The following is an 18973-nucleotide window of genomic DNA, read 5'->3' as shown; positions in this document are numbered from 1 at the left end:
CCTTTATTTTACCAGGCATGAGATCCTTCTCCAGGGACTGATCCTTCCTGATAAAATGTCCATATTACGTAAGATGTAGTCTCGCCATTCTTGCTTCTAAGGAGCATTCTGGCCATTCTTCTTCCAAGACAGATTTGTTTGTTCTTTTGGCAGTGCATGGTATATTCAGTATTCTTCACCAACACCGTAATTCAAAGGCTTCAATTCTTCTTCGGTCTACCTTATTCATTGTCCAGCTTTCACATGCATATGAGGTGATTGAAAACACCATGGCCTGGGTCAAGCACACCTTAGTCTTCAAGGTGACAGCTTTGCTTTTCAATACTTTAAAGAGGTCTTTTGCAGCAGATTTGCCCAATGAAATACATCGTTTGATTTCTTGACTGCTGCTTCCATGGGCGTTGATTGTAGGTTCAAGTAAAATGAAATCCTTGACAACTTCAAATCTTTTCTCCGTTTATCATGATGTTGCTTGTTGGTATAGTTGTGGGGACTTTTGTTTTCATAATGTTGAGGTGCAATCCTTACTGAAGGCTGTAGTCTTTGATCTTCATCAGTAAGTGCTTCAAGTCCTCTTCACTTTTCAGCAAGAAAGATTGTGTCATCCGCATAGTGCAGGTTGTTAATGAGTTCCCCTCCAAACCTGATGCCCTGTTCTTCCTCATATAGTCCAGTTTCTCAGATTATTTGCTCAGCATACAGATTGAATAAGTATGGTGAAAGGATACAACTCTGACGCACACCTTTCCTGACTTTAAACCACGCAGTATCCCCTTGTTCTATTCAAATGACTGCCTCTTGATCTATGTACAGGTACCTCATGAGCATAATTAAGTGTTCTGGAATTCCCATTCTTCCCAATATTATCCATAATTTGTTACGATCTACACAGTCAAATGTCTTTACATGGTCAATAAAACACAGGTAAACATTTTCTGGTATTCTCTGCTTTCAGCCAGGATCCATCGGCTATCAACAATGATACCTCTGGTTCCACATCCTCTTCTGAATCCAACTTTAATTTCTGGCAGTTCCCTTCAATGTTCTGCTACAGCCGCTTTTGAATGATCTTCAGCAAAATTTTACTTGCGTGTGATATTAATGATATTGTTCTACAATTTCTGCATTCTGTTGGATCACCTTTCTTTGGAATAGGCATAAATATGGATCTCTTTAAGTCCATTGGCCACGTAGCTGTCTTCCAAATTTCTCGGCATAGACAAGTGAGCACTTCCAGCTCTGCATCTGTTTGTTGAAACATCTCAGTTGGTGTTCCATCAATTCCCAGAGCCCCGTTTTTTGCCAATACCTTCAGTGCAGCTTGGACCCCTTCCTTCAGTACCATCAGTTCCTAATTATATGCTACCTCTTGAAATGGTTGAACTTCGACTAATTCTTTTTGCTTTAGTGACTCTGTGTATTCCTTCCATCTTCTTTTGACGCTTCCTGCATCATTTAATATTTTTCGGTAGAATCCTTCAGTATTACAACTTGAGGCTTGAATTTTTCTTCAGTTCTTTCAGCTTGAGAAATGCCAAATGTGTTCTTCCCTTTTGGTTTTCTCAGTCCAGGTCTTTGCACGTTTCATTATAATACCTTCCTTTGTCTTCTCCAGCCACCCTTGGAATCTTCTATTCAGCTCTTTTACATTATCATTTCTTCCTCTTCCTTTAGCTACTCTATGTTCAAGAGCAACTTTTAGAGTCTCTTCTAATATCCATTTTGGTCTTTTCTTTCTTTCCTGTCCTTAATGACCTCTTTCTTGATGTATGATGTCCTTGATATCATTTCACAACTCGTCTGGTCTTTGGTCATTAGTGTTCAACACGTCAAATCCATTCTTGAGATGATCTCTAAATTCAGGTGGGATATACTTAAGGTCGTACTTTGGCCCTTATGGACTCGTTCTAATCTTCTTCTGCTTCAGCTTGAACTTACGTATGAGCAATTGATGGTCTGTTCCACAGTTAGCCCCTGGCCTTGTTCTGACTGATGATATTGACCTTTTCCATCATGTCTTTCCATAGATGTAGTCGATTTGAGTCTTTGTAATTTGATTCCAGTAATTAGACATCTGAAAAAAGTAGAAAGACCTGGCCTATTAGGCCTATGGTCCCTGACTGGTGCAAACGGTTTGTGCTTGTCTGCTAACCTAAAGGTTGGTGGTTTGAACCTATCCAGCAGTACTTCAGAAGAAAAGCCTGGTGATCTGCTTCCATAAAGATTAGAGCCAAGACAACCCTATGGTGCTCAGTTCTACTCCGTAACATATGGGGTCACCATGAGTCAGAATCGACTCAGTGACAATGGGTTTGGTTTTTTCGATTAGGCCTATTGCCTCCAGATTTAAATGCTGTGTGTCAACTTTAAAAACTAACTTCCTATTTATATATTTTTCACATTAAAAAGGTATTGGGAGTACATCTTTTCTACTGTAATTCCTGTTTTCCCTATGATCCTCCCTTTCCCCTCCATTCTCTCTGAAGAATTCCTGTTAGTAATAGACTTCAGCACCTTTGGCAGGGGTTCAGAAAGGCATCCCAATCATTTCATCTTATAGTCCACTTGGGCTTTGGGGGCGAGGTAGTTCTATTTGTCCTTGGGCTTTGGAGTGTCTGTCATGAAAGAATAAATGAATAAGTGCCTGGTATATACTAAATAGTGTGATAAGCACTATATACACAAGAGTAACAAGCCAGATATGGTTTCTGGTCTTTCTTTTTATAAAAATTTACTTGTTGTTGTTGAGAATATACACAGCAAAACATGCACCAATTCAACAATCTCTGCATATACAATTCAGTGACATTGATTACATTCTTCAAGTTGTGTAACCATTCTTACCCTCCTTTTGGTTTCTGTTTTTAATTTAAATTTAAATTTGTCCTTGGAAAAATTATTTAAGCTAAGGCCAACCAGATTTCAGGAATTATTTCTGTTTCCTGTATCTTTAATCTCCAAAAAAGAAACCTGCTTTGTTGTCTTAAGTGATGATTTTTTGCCCTGGTTGTTGTTATTAGCTGCTGTGGAGTGGGCCCAACTCACGGCAACCCAATGTACATGCTACCTGGTCCTTCGCCATCCCCGACAGTGTTATAATGGATAGAGTTTACATCTTTCGTTATCAAATGGTATAAACACGCATAAGTCAAAAGAAAATCTTTGCTTGTCCCTCTTCTCGCATATGCTAGGTAATCAAATCAAGAATTTGAAAGTCTGCATCTCATTTATATTGGCAAACAATGACAAGATAACGGATCACTAAACCGAGCAGGGACTTGAGAGTGAAAAATAGTAGCACCTGCTGGCTAGTCAAAGTAAAGTCCGGCAAAGGGAAGAAGAAAGAATAACTTCATTTGGCTTTAAGCCTTTTCTCTTCAATCTTTTTTTAGACAGTTTGGAACAATGGAGCTAAAGATTTGTTTGCTAAGAAAACCTTCAAAACCTTGGGAAAGTATTGCAGTATTATTGCTTTGTTCACCAAGTATTTTTTTACTCTCCACTTTTAGGCTAAGGAGTCCCTGGTGATGCAAACATTTAAGCGCTCAACTACTAGCAGAATGGTCGACGGTTTACAAACTACCCAGAAGGCCTTGGAAGACAAGCCTGGCCATCTGCTTCCAAAAGGTCACAGCTTTGAAAACCCTATGGAACAGTTCTACTCTGCACGCATGGGGTCACCATGAGTTGGGATCGACTCCACGGCAACTAACAACAACAGCCTTCAGGCTTATGATAGAATTGCCCTTCTCAGGCACCTTAAGGGTTGAGTGGAGCCATGTGACTAAATCTGAAGCGTTTATTTGCAGGTCTGAGAACTTCATTTCTTTTTTGTTCCACTGCCATGACTGGCCGTGTTTCAGATAGTGGCTACTCAGCCTGTGTCCCCAAGTTGGGACAACGCTAAGCAGTGCCTCCAGCAACCTATTATGCATGGATGTGTAGCAAGAAAACAAAAACAAAACCTTTTGTTGTTTTAAGCCACTGAGATTGCGGAGTTGTTTGTACTGCATCATAACCTAGCCTATCCTAACTGGTACAGTGTTTTTGGAAATCACCTATGCACAGGGATTTTTGTCATTGCTATTGCATCGCCTGCAGCTGACGTATCTGAGGGTTGCCTCATGGAATAAAAGTGTTGTATCAATTAGCTTTTGCTGTATAATAAACCACCCAAAAAATCTGATGGCTTATAACAACAACCATTTTTTTAGTTTATGATTCTGTGAGTCAGCTGGACTATATTGGCTTGGCTGATCTCTGCTGGGCTCACACATACATCTACGGTTATCTGGCAGCTGGCAGGAGGCTGGTTGATCTAAAATGGCTTCACTTCTATGGCTGGCAGTTGGCAGGTTCTTGCTGACTGGCTCTTGGTTAGAATGATACGGAAACTGGGCCACATGTCTCTCATCATTTACCAGGCCAGTCCCAGCTTTATCAAATGGTGGCTGTAGGGTTTCCAGGAAGAGCAGTGGAGGAATCTACAAGGTCTCTTGAGTTCTAGGCTCAAAACTCATCACACATCACTTCCACTGCATTCTATTAGAGCAGTCGTTGTTGTTGTGTGCTGTTGAGTCGATTCTGACTCATAGCAACCGTATAGGACGGAGGATAACTGTCCCACAGGGTTTCCAAGGAGCGGCTGGTGGATTCAAACTGCTGACCTTTATGGTTAGCAGCCGAGCTCTAAACTACTGCGCCATTAGGGCTCCGGAGCAGTTATTAGGCCAACTCAGTTTCAAGGAGGGTGGGGAATAGATTACACCTCTTGATGGGAGGAGATACAAAATGTCGTGGCCATTTTTTTTTTTTTTTTTGTACTTTAGGTACAAGTTTATGGCCCAAGTCAATTTCTCATACAAAAATTTGTATATATTGTTTTGTGACATTAGTTGCAATCCCCACAATATGATAGCACACTCCCTCTTTCCACCCTGGGTTCTCTGTGTTCATTCAGCCAGTTCCTGTCCCTTCCTGTCTCCAGACAGGAGCCATCCATTTGGTCTTGTGTATCTGATTGAACTAAGAAGCACACTCCTCATGTGTATTATTTTTTGTTTTATAGTCCTGTCTAAATTTGTCTGAAGAGTAGACTTCGGGAATGGTTTCAATTCTGGGTTAACAGAGCTTCTGCGGTCCATAGTTTCGGAGGTTCTTCCAGTCCCTGTCAGACCAGTAAGCCTGGTTTTTTTTTTTACAAGAATTTGAGTTCTGCTCCACAGTTTTCTCCAGCTCTGTCTGGGACTCTCTGTTGTGTTCCCTGTCAGGGCAGTCATTGGTGGTAGCTGAGCACCATCTAGTTCTTTTGGTCTCTCAGACTGGTGAAGTCTCTGGTTTATGTTGTCCTTTAGTCTCTTGGGCTAATATTTTCATTATGTCTTTGGTTTTCTTCACTCTCCTTGGCTCCAAGTGGATGGGACCAATTGATGCATCTTACATGACCGCTCACAAGCTTTTAAGACCCCAGACGTGTTGTGGCCATTTTTGCAATCTATCTACAGGTAAAGTCCAATCTATGGGTCCACTGGCAGTTGGACTAGAGGAAGAACTCTTGTGGTTCTGTCCTCTTGATATGTTTCTATGTCAATTTTTCTTCTTTGTAATATTTGAGGCCTTGTAATTGAGTTTTCCACACTGTTTGTAAAAAAGAAAAAGGAGCAAGAGGCTCTTTTATTATGTCCTTCCTTACCTGTCAACTATTAAGTCAAAAATCTCTTTGAAAGTCCCTGGGTAGCACAAATGGTTTGTGCTCAACTACTACCTAAAGGTTGGCAGTTTGAACCCACCTAGCAGCACAGCAGAAGACAGGCCTAGTGATCTCCTTCTGCAAAGATTATAGCCAAGAAAACCTTATGGAGTAGTTCTACTCTGAAACACATGGAGTCGAGATGAGTCAGAATCGACTCCATGGCGATGGATTTGGTTTATTGATTGCATCCCGATGCAGGATTTCTGGGAGTCTCCCTCTTCCCTAACCACAATCCCAGCATATCTCTAAGAGGCAAAACCCATAACCTCAAAAAACTGACTTAGGTCATTCAAGAAGAGCCATGACAGCTCTGGGAGAATAAGCATAGTAGGGAAGGCACGATTCCCAGGAAGTTCAGGGTAATTGTGGATAATGCCATTTTGATTTGTTGACTTGTCTAAGCTAAACTACAATCTTCAGCAACCTCTTTCTAGAATGTTTTTGGTTAAGATGAAACTATAAGGAGCATTCTCTCTCAAGAGCTGGAAAACAGAAGAAACCAGCAGGGGCTGTAATACCCACCAGCCTCTGTTCATATCCCAGCCTCATCCCTTCTGGGCCAAGGCATTGTTTGAGTCTTGGGTTCTGGACTTGTACCAGGGTCCCCAACCCCATGCTCCTCCACCAGCCCCTGAGGAACTGGGCTGACTCTGCTAATATTTCTGTCTCACAGTGACAGGGAGCAGACTTCAGGCTAATACAGCAGACAAAGTTCTCTCTTCCACCTGTCCCCTAAATGAGAGTCTGGCACTTCCCCATCCTGAGCTGCCAATTTATCCCACAACAGTTCAGACCTCCTTCTGTGCTATTATAGGTTTCTTAGAGTTGACAATTTAGTTCCTTATAGCTAAATACTTTCCTGTCACCATGTGGTTATCTCCAGGATTGGGCTGGGGGAAACAGAAAGTCCCCTGCACTAGACTGCCCCCTTCTCAGGAAGCAGCTTAGATAATATACTTCCTAACTGGCTAAACTGTCTTGGCAGAAGTACAACCAGAATGCTTCTTAGAAGCAAGGATGGTGAGACTACCTCTCACATACTTTGGACATGTTATCAGGAGGGATCAGTCCCTGGAGAACGATGTCATGTTTGGTAAAGTAGAAGGTCAGCGAAAAAGAGGAAAACCCTCAAGATGGATTGACACAGTGGCTGCAACAATAGGCTCAAGCATAGCAACGATTGTGAGGATGGCGCAGGACTGGGCAGTGTTCCGTTCTGTTGTGCACTGGATCACTATGAGTCAGAACCAACTCGACAGCACCTAACAACAACAACAACTGGCTAAACTAGATGAGCAGGGGTTTTCTGCGCCTTGGAGCTGAAAGCTTAATAAATAGAAGGAGAGAGGTGAAGGGAGTCTTCAGCGCATGCATGTGATTTGATGGGACTAAGCCTGTCAGTTTTGAGGATCGTGGGCTTTAGACATGAGTTCAAAGGGAATTAATTTCTGACACATCTGCCTTCTGGCCCAGCAGGGCCCTCCTCTGTCTCCACATTTCCTGCACCCCTTTCTCCCGAAGCCCTGGGTGGCTTCTGCCTCAGCTTCTCCAGTGCTGACAAGTCGTCCTCCTGACCTGACGTGACCTGACCTAGTGGCTGCCAGCCCACAGCAAGCCCTTCTTGGGTCCACAAGGTTGCACAATATGGGGGAATGACCTGTGAATGGAAAACAACACTGGTGTCCAGTAAGTTCTCTTTTGCCGTTTTCTGGGAAGAATGACCTGGGGAAGGATTTTTCCAGGCACCCTGTCTGGCTTTTCTGCTCCCCTTGTTTCCAGCAGGGAAAGCTCAGTACAAATACCATCTGCCTCTCCCCGGCAGGCAGGACCAGCAGCTCTGCTTCCCCAGAAATCAGGTGAGGAGCTACGCCAATGAGGGATTTTTTTTTTTTTAAATTTACTCTGTCTGTTGTCTCTTCACCAAGATTATGATTTCCTTTTAAAAACGTTTATTTGGTTTTATGTTTTTCCTGTATGAGGTCTGTGCTGAGCACACTAAGCACAGGGGCATGCTTTGTGATTAATTACAGGCTATTGAGAGAGTGGCGATTCGGTCATAACTCCCCTCTCCCTCCATCAATGTGACCTTGGTTTCCTCTTATACCATCTTGGGGTACAGGGCTAATGGGTAAGGATTGAGGGCTGTGGCTTTGAGTGAGGTCCTACTGCCTGCAATGTTTCCTAGATTAACCCCTGAGATGCTCATGAGAACAAAAGGCAATAAACACCCAGGGTCTCTTTGAAGTACAGGTTCCACAGTGGTATGTGTCAGTCTTGTCCCTGTGTCCCTGACCCTCTGCTTTCATTGCAGCACGATGAAGCTTCTCACAGGCCTCATGTTCTGCTCCTTAGTCCTGGGAGTCAGCAGCCAAGGGTGGTTAAGCTTCATCCCGGAAGCTTTTCAAGGTAAGATCCCTGGAGGAGGGAGGGGGCTGGCACCCATCTGCCACTGGGTCTCACCCTAAGCACATGTAAGGGTAGGAGCCAGTGTCTTGGGCTGTGCTGCTCTGTGTGGTAGAATGTGCCAGTAGATCGGGGAGCTCTTCTTTAAACAGATCGGACACCACAGGGTTTATCTCAGAAAAGAACTATCATCATTCCGAGCTAAAAGGTAAACGATTGTTTGATTACAAGACACAAAATAAGGCCTGAAATTGGTATAAAATTTCCCACAGACCAAATAGTATAAAGTATAATTAAAGCTATCCGTTAGCACTGTTTTCCTTCTTTCCTCTCCTTTTTTTCCTCCTTCCTTCCTTCTTCCCTTGCCTCCCTTTCCTTCCCTTCTTCCCTCCTTCCTTCCCTTCCTTTAGTTTCCTAGTTGGCTAATTTAAAGAGAAGCTCAGCCTAGCTCTTCCTGATGCTTCCTATTGCCTGTGACTCTCTTCCTGGTTAGGTCTGTTTCCTTCCATTTTGCAGCCTTTTAACTGAAAGGCAAATGGAACCAATGTGTATCAAGCCTCCAGTAGTAACTGAGCGCTTTCATGCATTTAGGGTGCCAAGCATGCCAGTGTGTGGGGTCTGAGGAATTTCCCATGACACAGTATTTTCATTGCTAACCGGGACAGTTGGTCACCCTGCTTGAACTTCAGAGGAACCTGGTGAGGCAGGCATCTTTCCCCATTTTGAAGGTGAGGAAGCTGAGGCTTAGGGCAGTTGAGTAGGTTGCCCAGGGACTTCCCGCCAGTCAGTAGGTGGCAGAGTGGAGTTCTGAATCTAGCTGTGCAGGATGCAAAAGCTCTGCTGGGTAGATGCATCTGATTAGCCTGTTCCTAGAGCACAGTAGTTATCAGTCTCAGCTACACGCTGGAGTCACCTAGAGAGCCTTACAAAATGCTCACGGGACTCACCTGCAGAGTGTGAAATAATTGGCCTGGCTGTGGCCTGGACATTGGAACCTTAAATATCTCCCCAGCTGATTACAATGTGCAGCCAAGGCTGAGAACCACTGCTATTGCTCTGCCCCAACCTACTAACATCATCACTACAGTCTATTTTGAAAGTTTTCAGGTTGATATTTATGTCCTCAATAGTCAGAATGACTCAAGTCAGGATTATCTGCACTTAGTTTGCAAGCATACATACTTCTTGGGCATCAGGGCAAAAGTGCTCTATGTCTGCAGCCTTTGTCAGAATCTGCCTTCCACATCACCACCACACTCAAACAGTCCCCTGCATCTTATCATATGTAGATTCACTGTGTAAGAGTGGTTCTCACTTGTGCCCCAGGGGACATTTAGCAATGTCTGTAGTCCTGGTGGCATAAGTGGTTAAGCATTTGGCTGCTAACAAAAAGGTCAACAGTTGGAATCCACCAGCTGCTCTTGGAAACCCTATGGGGCAGTTCTACTCTGTCTTATAGGGTCACTAAGAGTTGGAATCCCCTCGAAGGTAATAGGTTTAATGGGTAGTCATTTTCGGTTGTCACAACTTGAGGGGCAGGTGCTACTGTCGTCTAGTGGATAGAGGCTAGCGATGCTGCTAAACATCCTGCGATGCACAAGGCCCAACAAGGAATTATCAGGCCCAATATTTCAAAGCACCAAAGTTGAGAAACTTTGTTCTAGATAATATCTCCCTTCTCTCCTTTAAACATATCACATACAGCCCTAAATAAGGTGTAACACATCAGTTAGACAACCAAATACAACACAGCTGTGCCCATTTAATGCCTCTGATTAGAATTACCTGCAGAAGCCAATCAGGATTAAGGAATGTTCTTCTCAGCCTATGGCTGCTTAAGGATGCTATGAACACAGGTTGCAATCTGAGGCCAGGGGAAGATTTTTCATTGTTAGATTCCTCTCTAAGGTGTTGTCAGTGTCTGTGTTCACGTGACATCCCTTTTGCCATTTCCTTTCCTTTCCAGGGGCTCGGGACATGTGGAGAGCCTACGATGACATGAAAGAGGCCAATTATATAGGTGCAGACAAATACTTCCATGCTCGAGGGAACTATGATGCTGCACAAAGGGGACCTGGGGGCGCCTGGGCTGCTAAAGTGATCAGGTAACTGAGACACCTAGGGATGCTAGCAAACAGTTAGCAGAGCTTAGCTGTATTAAACAATCAGGAGAACTGTCATCCCTCATCCTCCTGCCCATCCTGCCCACCATACACATTGACGCCCAGTGCACGGCCTGGTGGCCAGCAGAGCCAGGGCATGGCTGGTGAAGACATGTGAAAATTCCCCCAAAACAAAGTGAGGGCCAAAGAGTGATTCCCAACCTGTTCCCTCTGGCTGTTCATTCGGCATAAGGGTGATAAGTCTGGGTTGAGTTGGACCTCTGCCCAGGCAGGGTTAATACTGTAGTCCCTCCTTCCTTGAGAACTGGTTTTCCTTGTCTCCTCTCAGAGTCAGCCTTGAAAATGGGAGAGGGTAGGGAGGGCGGGGCTACTGCACACCAGCCTAGAGACCGAGCTCCTGCCTTCTTGCCTTGATTCCAGCAATGCCAGAGAGAGAATTCAGGAACTCACAGGCCATGGACATGAGGACTCGCTGGCTGACCAGGCAGCCAATGAATGGGGCCGGAGCGGCAAAGACCCCAATCACTTCAGACCTGAAGGGCTGCCTGACAAGTACTGAGCTTCCTCTTCACTTGCTCTTGGATACCAAGCTGTGAGCCCCTGAGGGCAGGGACACAGAGTTAATGAGTTCTATGTCCCCAGAAGGTAGTAAAAGGGGCACAGCATGTTCTCAATAAATGTCTAAGAAATGGAATTAGTTGAAAAACTGTGTCTTATTCGTGATCACGTTTGGCACTGAGGGGTGATCAAAGAGCACCAGCGTGAAGGAGGAGCCTGGGCTGTGTGTTTGTGCACAGAGGGCTCTCAGCTGGCCTGAGCCCGGGAAGTCAGGCCCTTTTAGTTTTCTTGAACACTTCTGAAGGACCGTGAACTACAGGGCACTGCACTGACCTCCTTTCTAGTCTCACTGCTTCTTGCTTTTATCCTTCTAGTTAGGGTGGCCATAATATCGATCATCCAACTTAGGTAACTTTCAAGGGTGAAAAAGGGCACTGTTAATAATTATGGCAGGACATTAACAGGACACAAACCATAGCAAACAACACACAAACTCCAGAAGATAAGCTAGGTAACTGGGATCTTCTAAAAATTAAACACTTATGCTCATCAAAAGACTTCACCAAAAGAGTAAAAAGAGAACCTACAGACTGGGAAAAAACCTGTGACTATCACAAATCCACCAAAGGTCTAATCCTAAAATCTACAGGAAAAACACCTCTACAACAAAAGGACAAGTAATCCAATTAAAAAATGGGCAATGGATATGAACAGACACTTCACCAAAGAAGACATTCAAGGGGCTGACAGACACATGAGGGAATGCTCGTGATCACTAGCCATTAGAGAAACACAAATCAAAACCACAATGAGATACTATCTCACCCCCTATATATTATTTGCATGAATCAACAAAACAGAAAATAACAAATGTTGGAAAGGCTGTGAGGATATTGGAACTCTTAGCACTGCTGGTAGGAATGCAAAATGATACAATCATTTTGGAAAACGATATGGTGCTTCCTTAGAAAGCTAGAAATAGAAATACCATATGATCCATCAATCCCACTCCTAGGAATATATCCTAGAGAAATAAGAGCCGTCATACAGTAGACATATGTGCACCCATGTTCATTGCAGCATTGTTCATAATAGCAAAAAGATGGAAACAACTTAGATGACCATCAGCAGATGAATGGATAAACAAACTATGATACATATACACAATGGAACACTATGCAATGATAAAGAACAATGATGAATCTGCGAAACATCTCACAAAATGGATGAATCTGGAAGACATTACCCTGAGTGAAATAAGTCAATCAAAAAAGGACAAATATTGTGTGAGACCACTACTATAAAAACTCATGAAAAGGTTTACACACGAAAAGAAACAATCTTTGATGGTTAAGAGTGAGGGAAGGGGTCGGAGTGGAAAAACACTAAATAGACAATAGAAAAGTGGTACCTTTGGTGAAGGGTAAGACAGTACACAATACTGGGGAAGCCAGCACAGTGCGTCCAAGGCAAGGTCATGGAAGCTCTATAGACACATCCAAACTCCCTGAGGGACTGAATTACTGAACTGAGGGCTGTGAGGACCACGGTCTCGGGGAACATCTAGCTCAATAGGCATAACATAGTTTATAAAGAAAGTGTTCTACATTCTACTTTGGAGAGTAACGTCTGGGGTCTTAAAAGCTTGTCAGCAGCCAGTTAAGATACTCCACTGGTCTCACCTCCTCTGGAGCAAGGGAGAATGAAGACAGCCAAAGACACAAGGGGAAGATTAGTCCAAAGGACTAATGGACCACAAATACTTCAACCTCCATCCTACTGCGTCCAACACAACTAGGTGGTTCCCAGCTACCCCCACTGACTGCTCTGATAGGAATCGCAGTAAAGGGTCCTGGACGGAGCTGGAGAAAAATGTAGAACAAAATTCTAACTCACATACACACAAAAATACCAAACTTACTAACAGAGACTGGAGAAACCGCGAGATGTGACCCCTGGACATCCTTTTAGCTCAGTAATGAAGTCACTTCTGAGGTTCACCCTTCAGCCAAAGATTAGACAGGACTGTAAAACAGAACAAGACTAAAGGGGCACACCAGCCCAGGGGCAAGGATGAGCAGGCAGGGTGGAATAGGAAAGCTGGTAATGGGGAGCCCAAGGTCGAGAAAGGCAGGGTGTTGACACGTCGTGGGGTTGGCAACCAATGTCACAAAACAATATGTGTACTAATTCTTTAATGAGAAACTAGTTTGTTCTGTAAACCTTCATCTAAAGTACAATAAAAAAATAATTATTATTATGCCAGGATAACACGAACAAATACTACTATCTGTGAGTTTGTCATAATGTTGTGACTTGTGTTTTCCTATGATGCTAGAAGCTATGCTGCTAGTGTTTCAAATACCAGCAGAGTCACCCATGGTAGATAGGTTTCAGTGGAGGTTGCAGACTAAGACAGACTAGGAAGAAAGGCCTGGCAATCTACTTCCAAAAATTAGCCAATGTAAACCTTGTGGATCACAACAGAATATTGTCCAATATAGTGCTAGAAGGTGAGCCTCCTGGGTTGGAAGGCACTACACAATAGCCACAGCAATGGACTCAAACATACTATCAGTCTCAGAGATGGCACAGACTGGGCATTTCACTCTGTTACACATAAGGTTGCCGTGAGTTGGAAGGCAACTAACAACAGGAACAAACTGAGACTGTCCTGAGCAAAACAGGACATGTGGTCCCCCTACCTCTCTGCCCAGCATTCAGAATGATCTTTACAAACCATGATCAGATCTCGTCCCTTCCCTGCTTAAAGTCTTTCAATGGATCTGGTCCCTGGCCACCCTCCAGCGTTATCTCTTACCACACTCTCCCAGGATCACTACTCTGTATCCATAGTGGCCTCATTCAGTCACGCCAACAAGGTGAGCTCCAATTGTTGCCCTGAAGAACTTGCAGTTCACCTGAAAGGAATGCAGTTGGCTGACAGCCTCCAGCTGTTAGCACCTTCAGGATCCCCTCAGCTTTCAAGTCAAGGTCACATTCTTCTCAGGGTTCCCAGCTAAGGTATGAGCACAGCAGGGTACAAGGACCTGGCCATTTCTGTCCAATGCAAGACTCCTCTAAGTGACAATCTCTGCTCCTGTGCCCCTACTGGGTTGGCTGAGACTTTGAAACCTGCATCATGTTCTAAAGGGTTTCCCTCCCCAATTCTGCTGCTTCCCAAAGGGCCCATCTGACACATCCCCTGAATCAGAATCCCCATTTTAACAAGATTCTCTGTGCTTGTTTCAGAAGTACTGGTCTAGAACAAATGGGTTAATGACTAATGGGAAACGTCTCCTAAGCAGAACTGAAGCAGGGATGACTACAAGGTTTTGAGCCTGCACTAGGTCAGTGACAAATCTAATATGCACAAGGAAATTATTAACTTCAATTTTGGTCTTAGCACTCTCGGTTTCATATAAACCAGTGTGTATTGGTCTGATGGTTGATGCAAAGGGTTAATGCACTTGGCTACTAACTGAAAGGTTGGAGGATCCATCCACGCAGAGGCACCTAGGAAGAAAGACCTGGCGATCTATTTCCAAAAAATCAGCCACAGAAAACCCTATGGAGTACAGTTCTACTCTGACACACATGGGGTCACAATGATTCAGAATTAACCCAATGGCAACTGGTGATGGTGGTGGGGGTGGATCACTACTACTACTTTCAACATTACCTGTTCACTATGCAACAGGCACTACGCTCTGCACTGTACAGTCTCATTTAATTCTAAAAATTAACTACGCTGTTTCTATGTGCCATTGTGTTACGTGCTTTACATTCATTATCTCATTTAATCCTTGAACCACCCTCAGTAAGTGCTACTATTATCCCATATTACAGATAAGGAAACTGAAAGTTAGAGAAATAAAGTGACTTCTCCAGTGTCATTTAGATAAACAGCATATATTCAAACCCGTGCAGTCTGCCCTAGAGCCCAAGCTCTCAGGCACAAGGCTACACTGTGGCCCTGTTAAAAAGTCTTCAGATCTGGAAACAAATGTAAAAGTGAACTTCAGTAGTGTTGTAGGGAAAAAAATCACAAAGTTTAGTAAAGCAAAAAGAAAATTTTATTTGACATATATTCAAAAAAAGAAAGTGGGAAGCAGACAAGTATGCTGCCACAGCCATGTCTGCCCAAGTCCAAGGAAATATTACAGAATAAGCAAAAACGGGCAAACAGACAAGCGTGCTGCTATAGCCATGTCTGCCCGAGTCCAAGCAAACATTACAGAATGACCAGTATATATTAACATTACAAAATGGGCAAAATGACTGAAAGCTTCACCTTTTCACAGAATGGCTAGAAATTCTCATCCTACATTTTGAATTGTCTTTCTTAACAATCATTGGTACAGTCAGGAGGGTCCTTAGTGGTCCAACAGATTTGCTATTCACTAAATATTAATAGAAAAAGATAAGAATAGAAACTCTTTTGTGTTCTGTTTGATTGGCTTATGTGAACTGGTCCCTAAACGATATTTTCCAAGATTATCCTAGCTATTGTCTTTATACCTCATGGCCCGGTTAATGTGTCCTTGTGAGTCCAGCTCCAGCTAGGTCACATTCTCTATGCTCAAGGACAGGGAATAATGACTCCAATATTATTTTCTAAATCAGTAGAAATTTCACCACCAAAGAAGAAATTCAAATGGCCAAGAAGCACATGAAAAGATGCTCAACATCATTAGTCATTAGAGAAATGCAAATCAAAACCACAATGAGATACCACTTCCTAACCCACAGGATGGCTATGATTTAAAAAAAAACCAGAAAACAACATGTGTTGCAAGGATGTGGAGAAATTGGAACCCTCATCCATTGCTAGTACCGAAAACTAAATCCGTTGCCGTTGAGTCAATTCCAACTCATGGCGACCCTATTTACAACCGAAGGAAACGCTGGCCGGTTTTGCAAAATCCTCAAAGTCGTTGCTATGTTTGAGCCCATTGTTGCAGCCACTGTGTCAAAGCATCTCATCGAGGGTCTTCCTTTTTCCACTGACCCTCTGCTTTACCAAGCATGATGTCCTTCTCCAGGGGCTGATCCATCTTGATAACATATCCAAAGTACATGAGACGAAGTCTCGCCATCCTCTCTTCTAAGGAGCAATCCGGCTGTACTTCTTCCAAGACAGACTTGTTCATTCTTCTGGCAGTCCATGGTATATTCAATATTTTTAACCAACACCATAAATCAAATGCATCAATTCTTCTTCTGTCCTCCTTATTCTTTGTCCAGCTTTCCCATGCATATAGGCAATTGAAAATACTGTGACTTGGGTCAGGCACACCTTAGTCCTCAATGTGACATCTTGGCTTTTTAACACTTTAAAGAAGTCTTTTGCAGCAGATTCGCCCACTGCAAGACGTTCTTTGATTTCTTGATTGCTGCTTCCATGGATGTTGATTGTGGATTCAAGTAAAATGAAATCCTTGAGAACATCAATATTTTCTCCATTTATCATGATGTTGCTTATTGGTCCAGTTGTGAGGATTCTTGTTTTCTTTATGTTGAGGTGTAATTCATATTGTAGGCTGTAGTCTTTGACCTTCATCAGTAAGTGCTTCAAGTCCTCTTCATGCTCACTAAGCAAGGTTACATTATCTGCATATCGAAGGTTATTAATGAGTCTTCCTCCACTCTTGATGCCAAGTTCTTTTTCATAGAGTTTAGCTTCTTGGATTATTTGCTCAGCATACAGGCTGAATTATTACAGTGAAAGTACACAACCCTGATGCACAGCTTTTCTGATTTTAAACCATGCTATATCCGCTTGTTTTGTTCAAACAACTGCCTCTTGGTCTATATACTGGTTCCGGGTGAGCATAATTAAGTCTTCCGGAATTCCCATTCTTCACAGTGTTATCCATAATTTGTTATGATCCACACAGTTGAATGCTTATGCATAGTCAATAAAACACATGTAAATATCTTTCTGGTATTCTCTGCTTTCAGCCAGGATCCATGTGACAACAGCAATGACGTCCCTTGTTCTATGTCCTCTTCTGAATCCACCTAGACTTTCTGGCACTTTCCCGTCAATGTACTGCTGCAGCCGCTTTTGAATGATCTTCAGCAAAATTTTACTTGCGTGTGATATTAATTATATTGTTCAATAATTTCCGCATTCTGTTGGATCACCTTCCTTTGGAAAGGGGACAAATACAGATCTCTTCCAGTCGGTTGGCCAGGTAGCTGTCTTCCAAATTTCTTAGCATAGAAGACTGAGCTCTTCTAGCACTGCATCCGTTTGCTGAAACATCTTAATTGATATTTTGTCAATTCCTGGAGACTTGTTTTTTGCCAAAGCCGTCAGTGCAGCTTGGATCTCTTACTTCAGTACCATCGGTTCTTGATCATATGCTACCTCCTGAAATGGTTGAACGTTGACCAATTATTTTTGGTACAGTGACTGTACTCCTTCCATTTTCGTTTGATGCTTCCTGCATCATTTAATACTTTCCCTGTAGAATCCTTCAATATTGCAGCTGGAGGCTTGAATTTTTTCTTCGGTTCTTTCAGTTTGAGCTATGCCGAGTGTGTCTTCCTTTTTGATTTTCTACCTCAAGGTCTTTGCACATTTCATTATAATACTTTATCTTTTTGAGATGCCACTTGAAATCTTTTGTTCAGCTCTTTTGCATCATCATTTCTCCTTCCCCCTTTATCTACTCTATGTTCAAGAGCAACTTTCAGAGTCTCCTCTGACATCCATTTTGGTCTTGTCTTTCTTTCCTGTCCTTTTAATGACCTCTTGCTTTCCTCATGTATGAAATCCTTCCATAACTTATCTGGTCTTCGGTCATTATTATTCAATGTCTCAAATCTGTTCTTGAGATGGTCTCTAAATTCAGGTGGAATATATTTGTGATGGTTAAGATTGTGTGTCAGCTTGGCTGGGCTATGATTCTCAGTGTTTATATGTGATCACTCTCATGATGGAATCTGCTGTGAGTAGCCAAGTAGATGAAAAGGAGTTTCTTTGTGGGTGTGGCCTGCATCTGAGTATAAGAAGACGTTCTGGCTTTTTTGCTCCCTCTGGATCCTGTGGCTGCCTCCTGTTTGTCTGACCTCCAGTTCTTGGGACTTGAGCTATCAGCTTATCTGCCAATCTTGGGATTCATTGATCTTCACAGCCTGTGAGTGTGAGCCCTGCTTTCTGACCCGCTGATCTTTGGTTTGCCAGCCCCTGAAGCTACCTAAATCAGGAGAAGCCTTGCAGTCTTGCCTGCTAATCTTGGGATTTGTCGATCTTCACAGCCTGTGAGCAAGAGCTGTGTTCTCCTACCTGCCGATCTTGGGTTCACCAGCCCCTGAGGCTACATGAATTGAGAGAAGCCTCTATCCTGATCCACGAACTTGGGACGTTCCAGCCTCTACAATTATGTGAGCCATTTCCTTGATATAAATCTCTCTCTATATATATTTATATGCTTTACTGGTTTTGCTTCTCTAGAAAACTCAGCCTAAGACAATATTCAAGGTGACACTTTGTCTCTTCTGGACTTTTTCTAATTTTCTTCAACTTTAGCTTCGACTTGTATAGGAGCAATTGACGGTCTGTTCCACAGTCGGCCCCTAGCCTTGTTGTGACTGATGATAATGAGCTTTTCCATTGTCTGTTTCCACAGACATAGTCAATTTGATTCCTGTGTATTCAATATGGTGAGGTCCATGTGTTGCCGTTTATGTTGTTGAAAAGGGTATTTGCAATGAAGAATTCATGGGTCTTGTAAAATTTTATCATGCGATCTCAGCATCATTCTATCACTAAGACCATATTTTCCAACTACCAATCCTTCTTCTTTGTTTCCAACTCTCGTATTCCAATCACCAGTAATTATCAATGCATCTTGATTGCATGTTCCATCAATTTCAGACTGCAGAAGTTGGTAAAAATCTTCAATTTCTTCATCTTTGGCATTAGTGATTGGTGTGTAAATTTGAATAATAGTTGTACTAACTGGTCTTCCTTGTAGGTGTATGGAGATTATCCTATCACTGACAGCGTTGTGCTTCTGGATACCTCTTGAAATGTTCTTTTTTTTTTCTTTCTCCATCCCTGAGTTCTTTATTTTGATTCTTATTTTCAATGGCTTGATTTCATCAATCAATATGTATTTTTTTT

General features: G+C 42.9%; 1 protein-coding gene across 1 annotated transcript in view; it reads left to right on the top strand.

Annotated features, from left to right (window-relative positions):
- The first annotated feature begins 7582 nt into the window (after positions 1-7582).
- SAA2 (serum amyloid A2) overlaps positions 7583-18973 on the top strand; it is a 14121-nt gene continuing 2730 nt past the window's right edge. Inside the window, 3 exon segments of the mRNA XM_062566782.1 lie at positions 7583-7608; positions 8064-8158; positions 10122-10260. Coding sequence (XP_062422766.1) covers positions 8068-8158; positions 10122-10260 — 230 coding nt within the window. The 5' untranslated portion in view covers positions 7583-7608; positions 8064-8067.

This window comes from Trichechus manatus, unplaced genomic scaffold (genome assembly GCF_000243295.1).
Source record: "Trichechus manatus latirostris isolate Lorelei unplaced genomic scaffold, TriManLat1.0 scaffold00006, whole genome shotgun sequence".
NCBI lineage: Eukaryota > Metazoa > Chordata > Mammalia > Sirenia > Trichechidae > Trichechus > Trichechus manatus.
The sequence above is the reverse complement of the archived record's forward strand: the minus strand, read 5'-3'. Positions and strand labels throughout refer to the sequence as shown.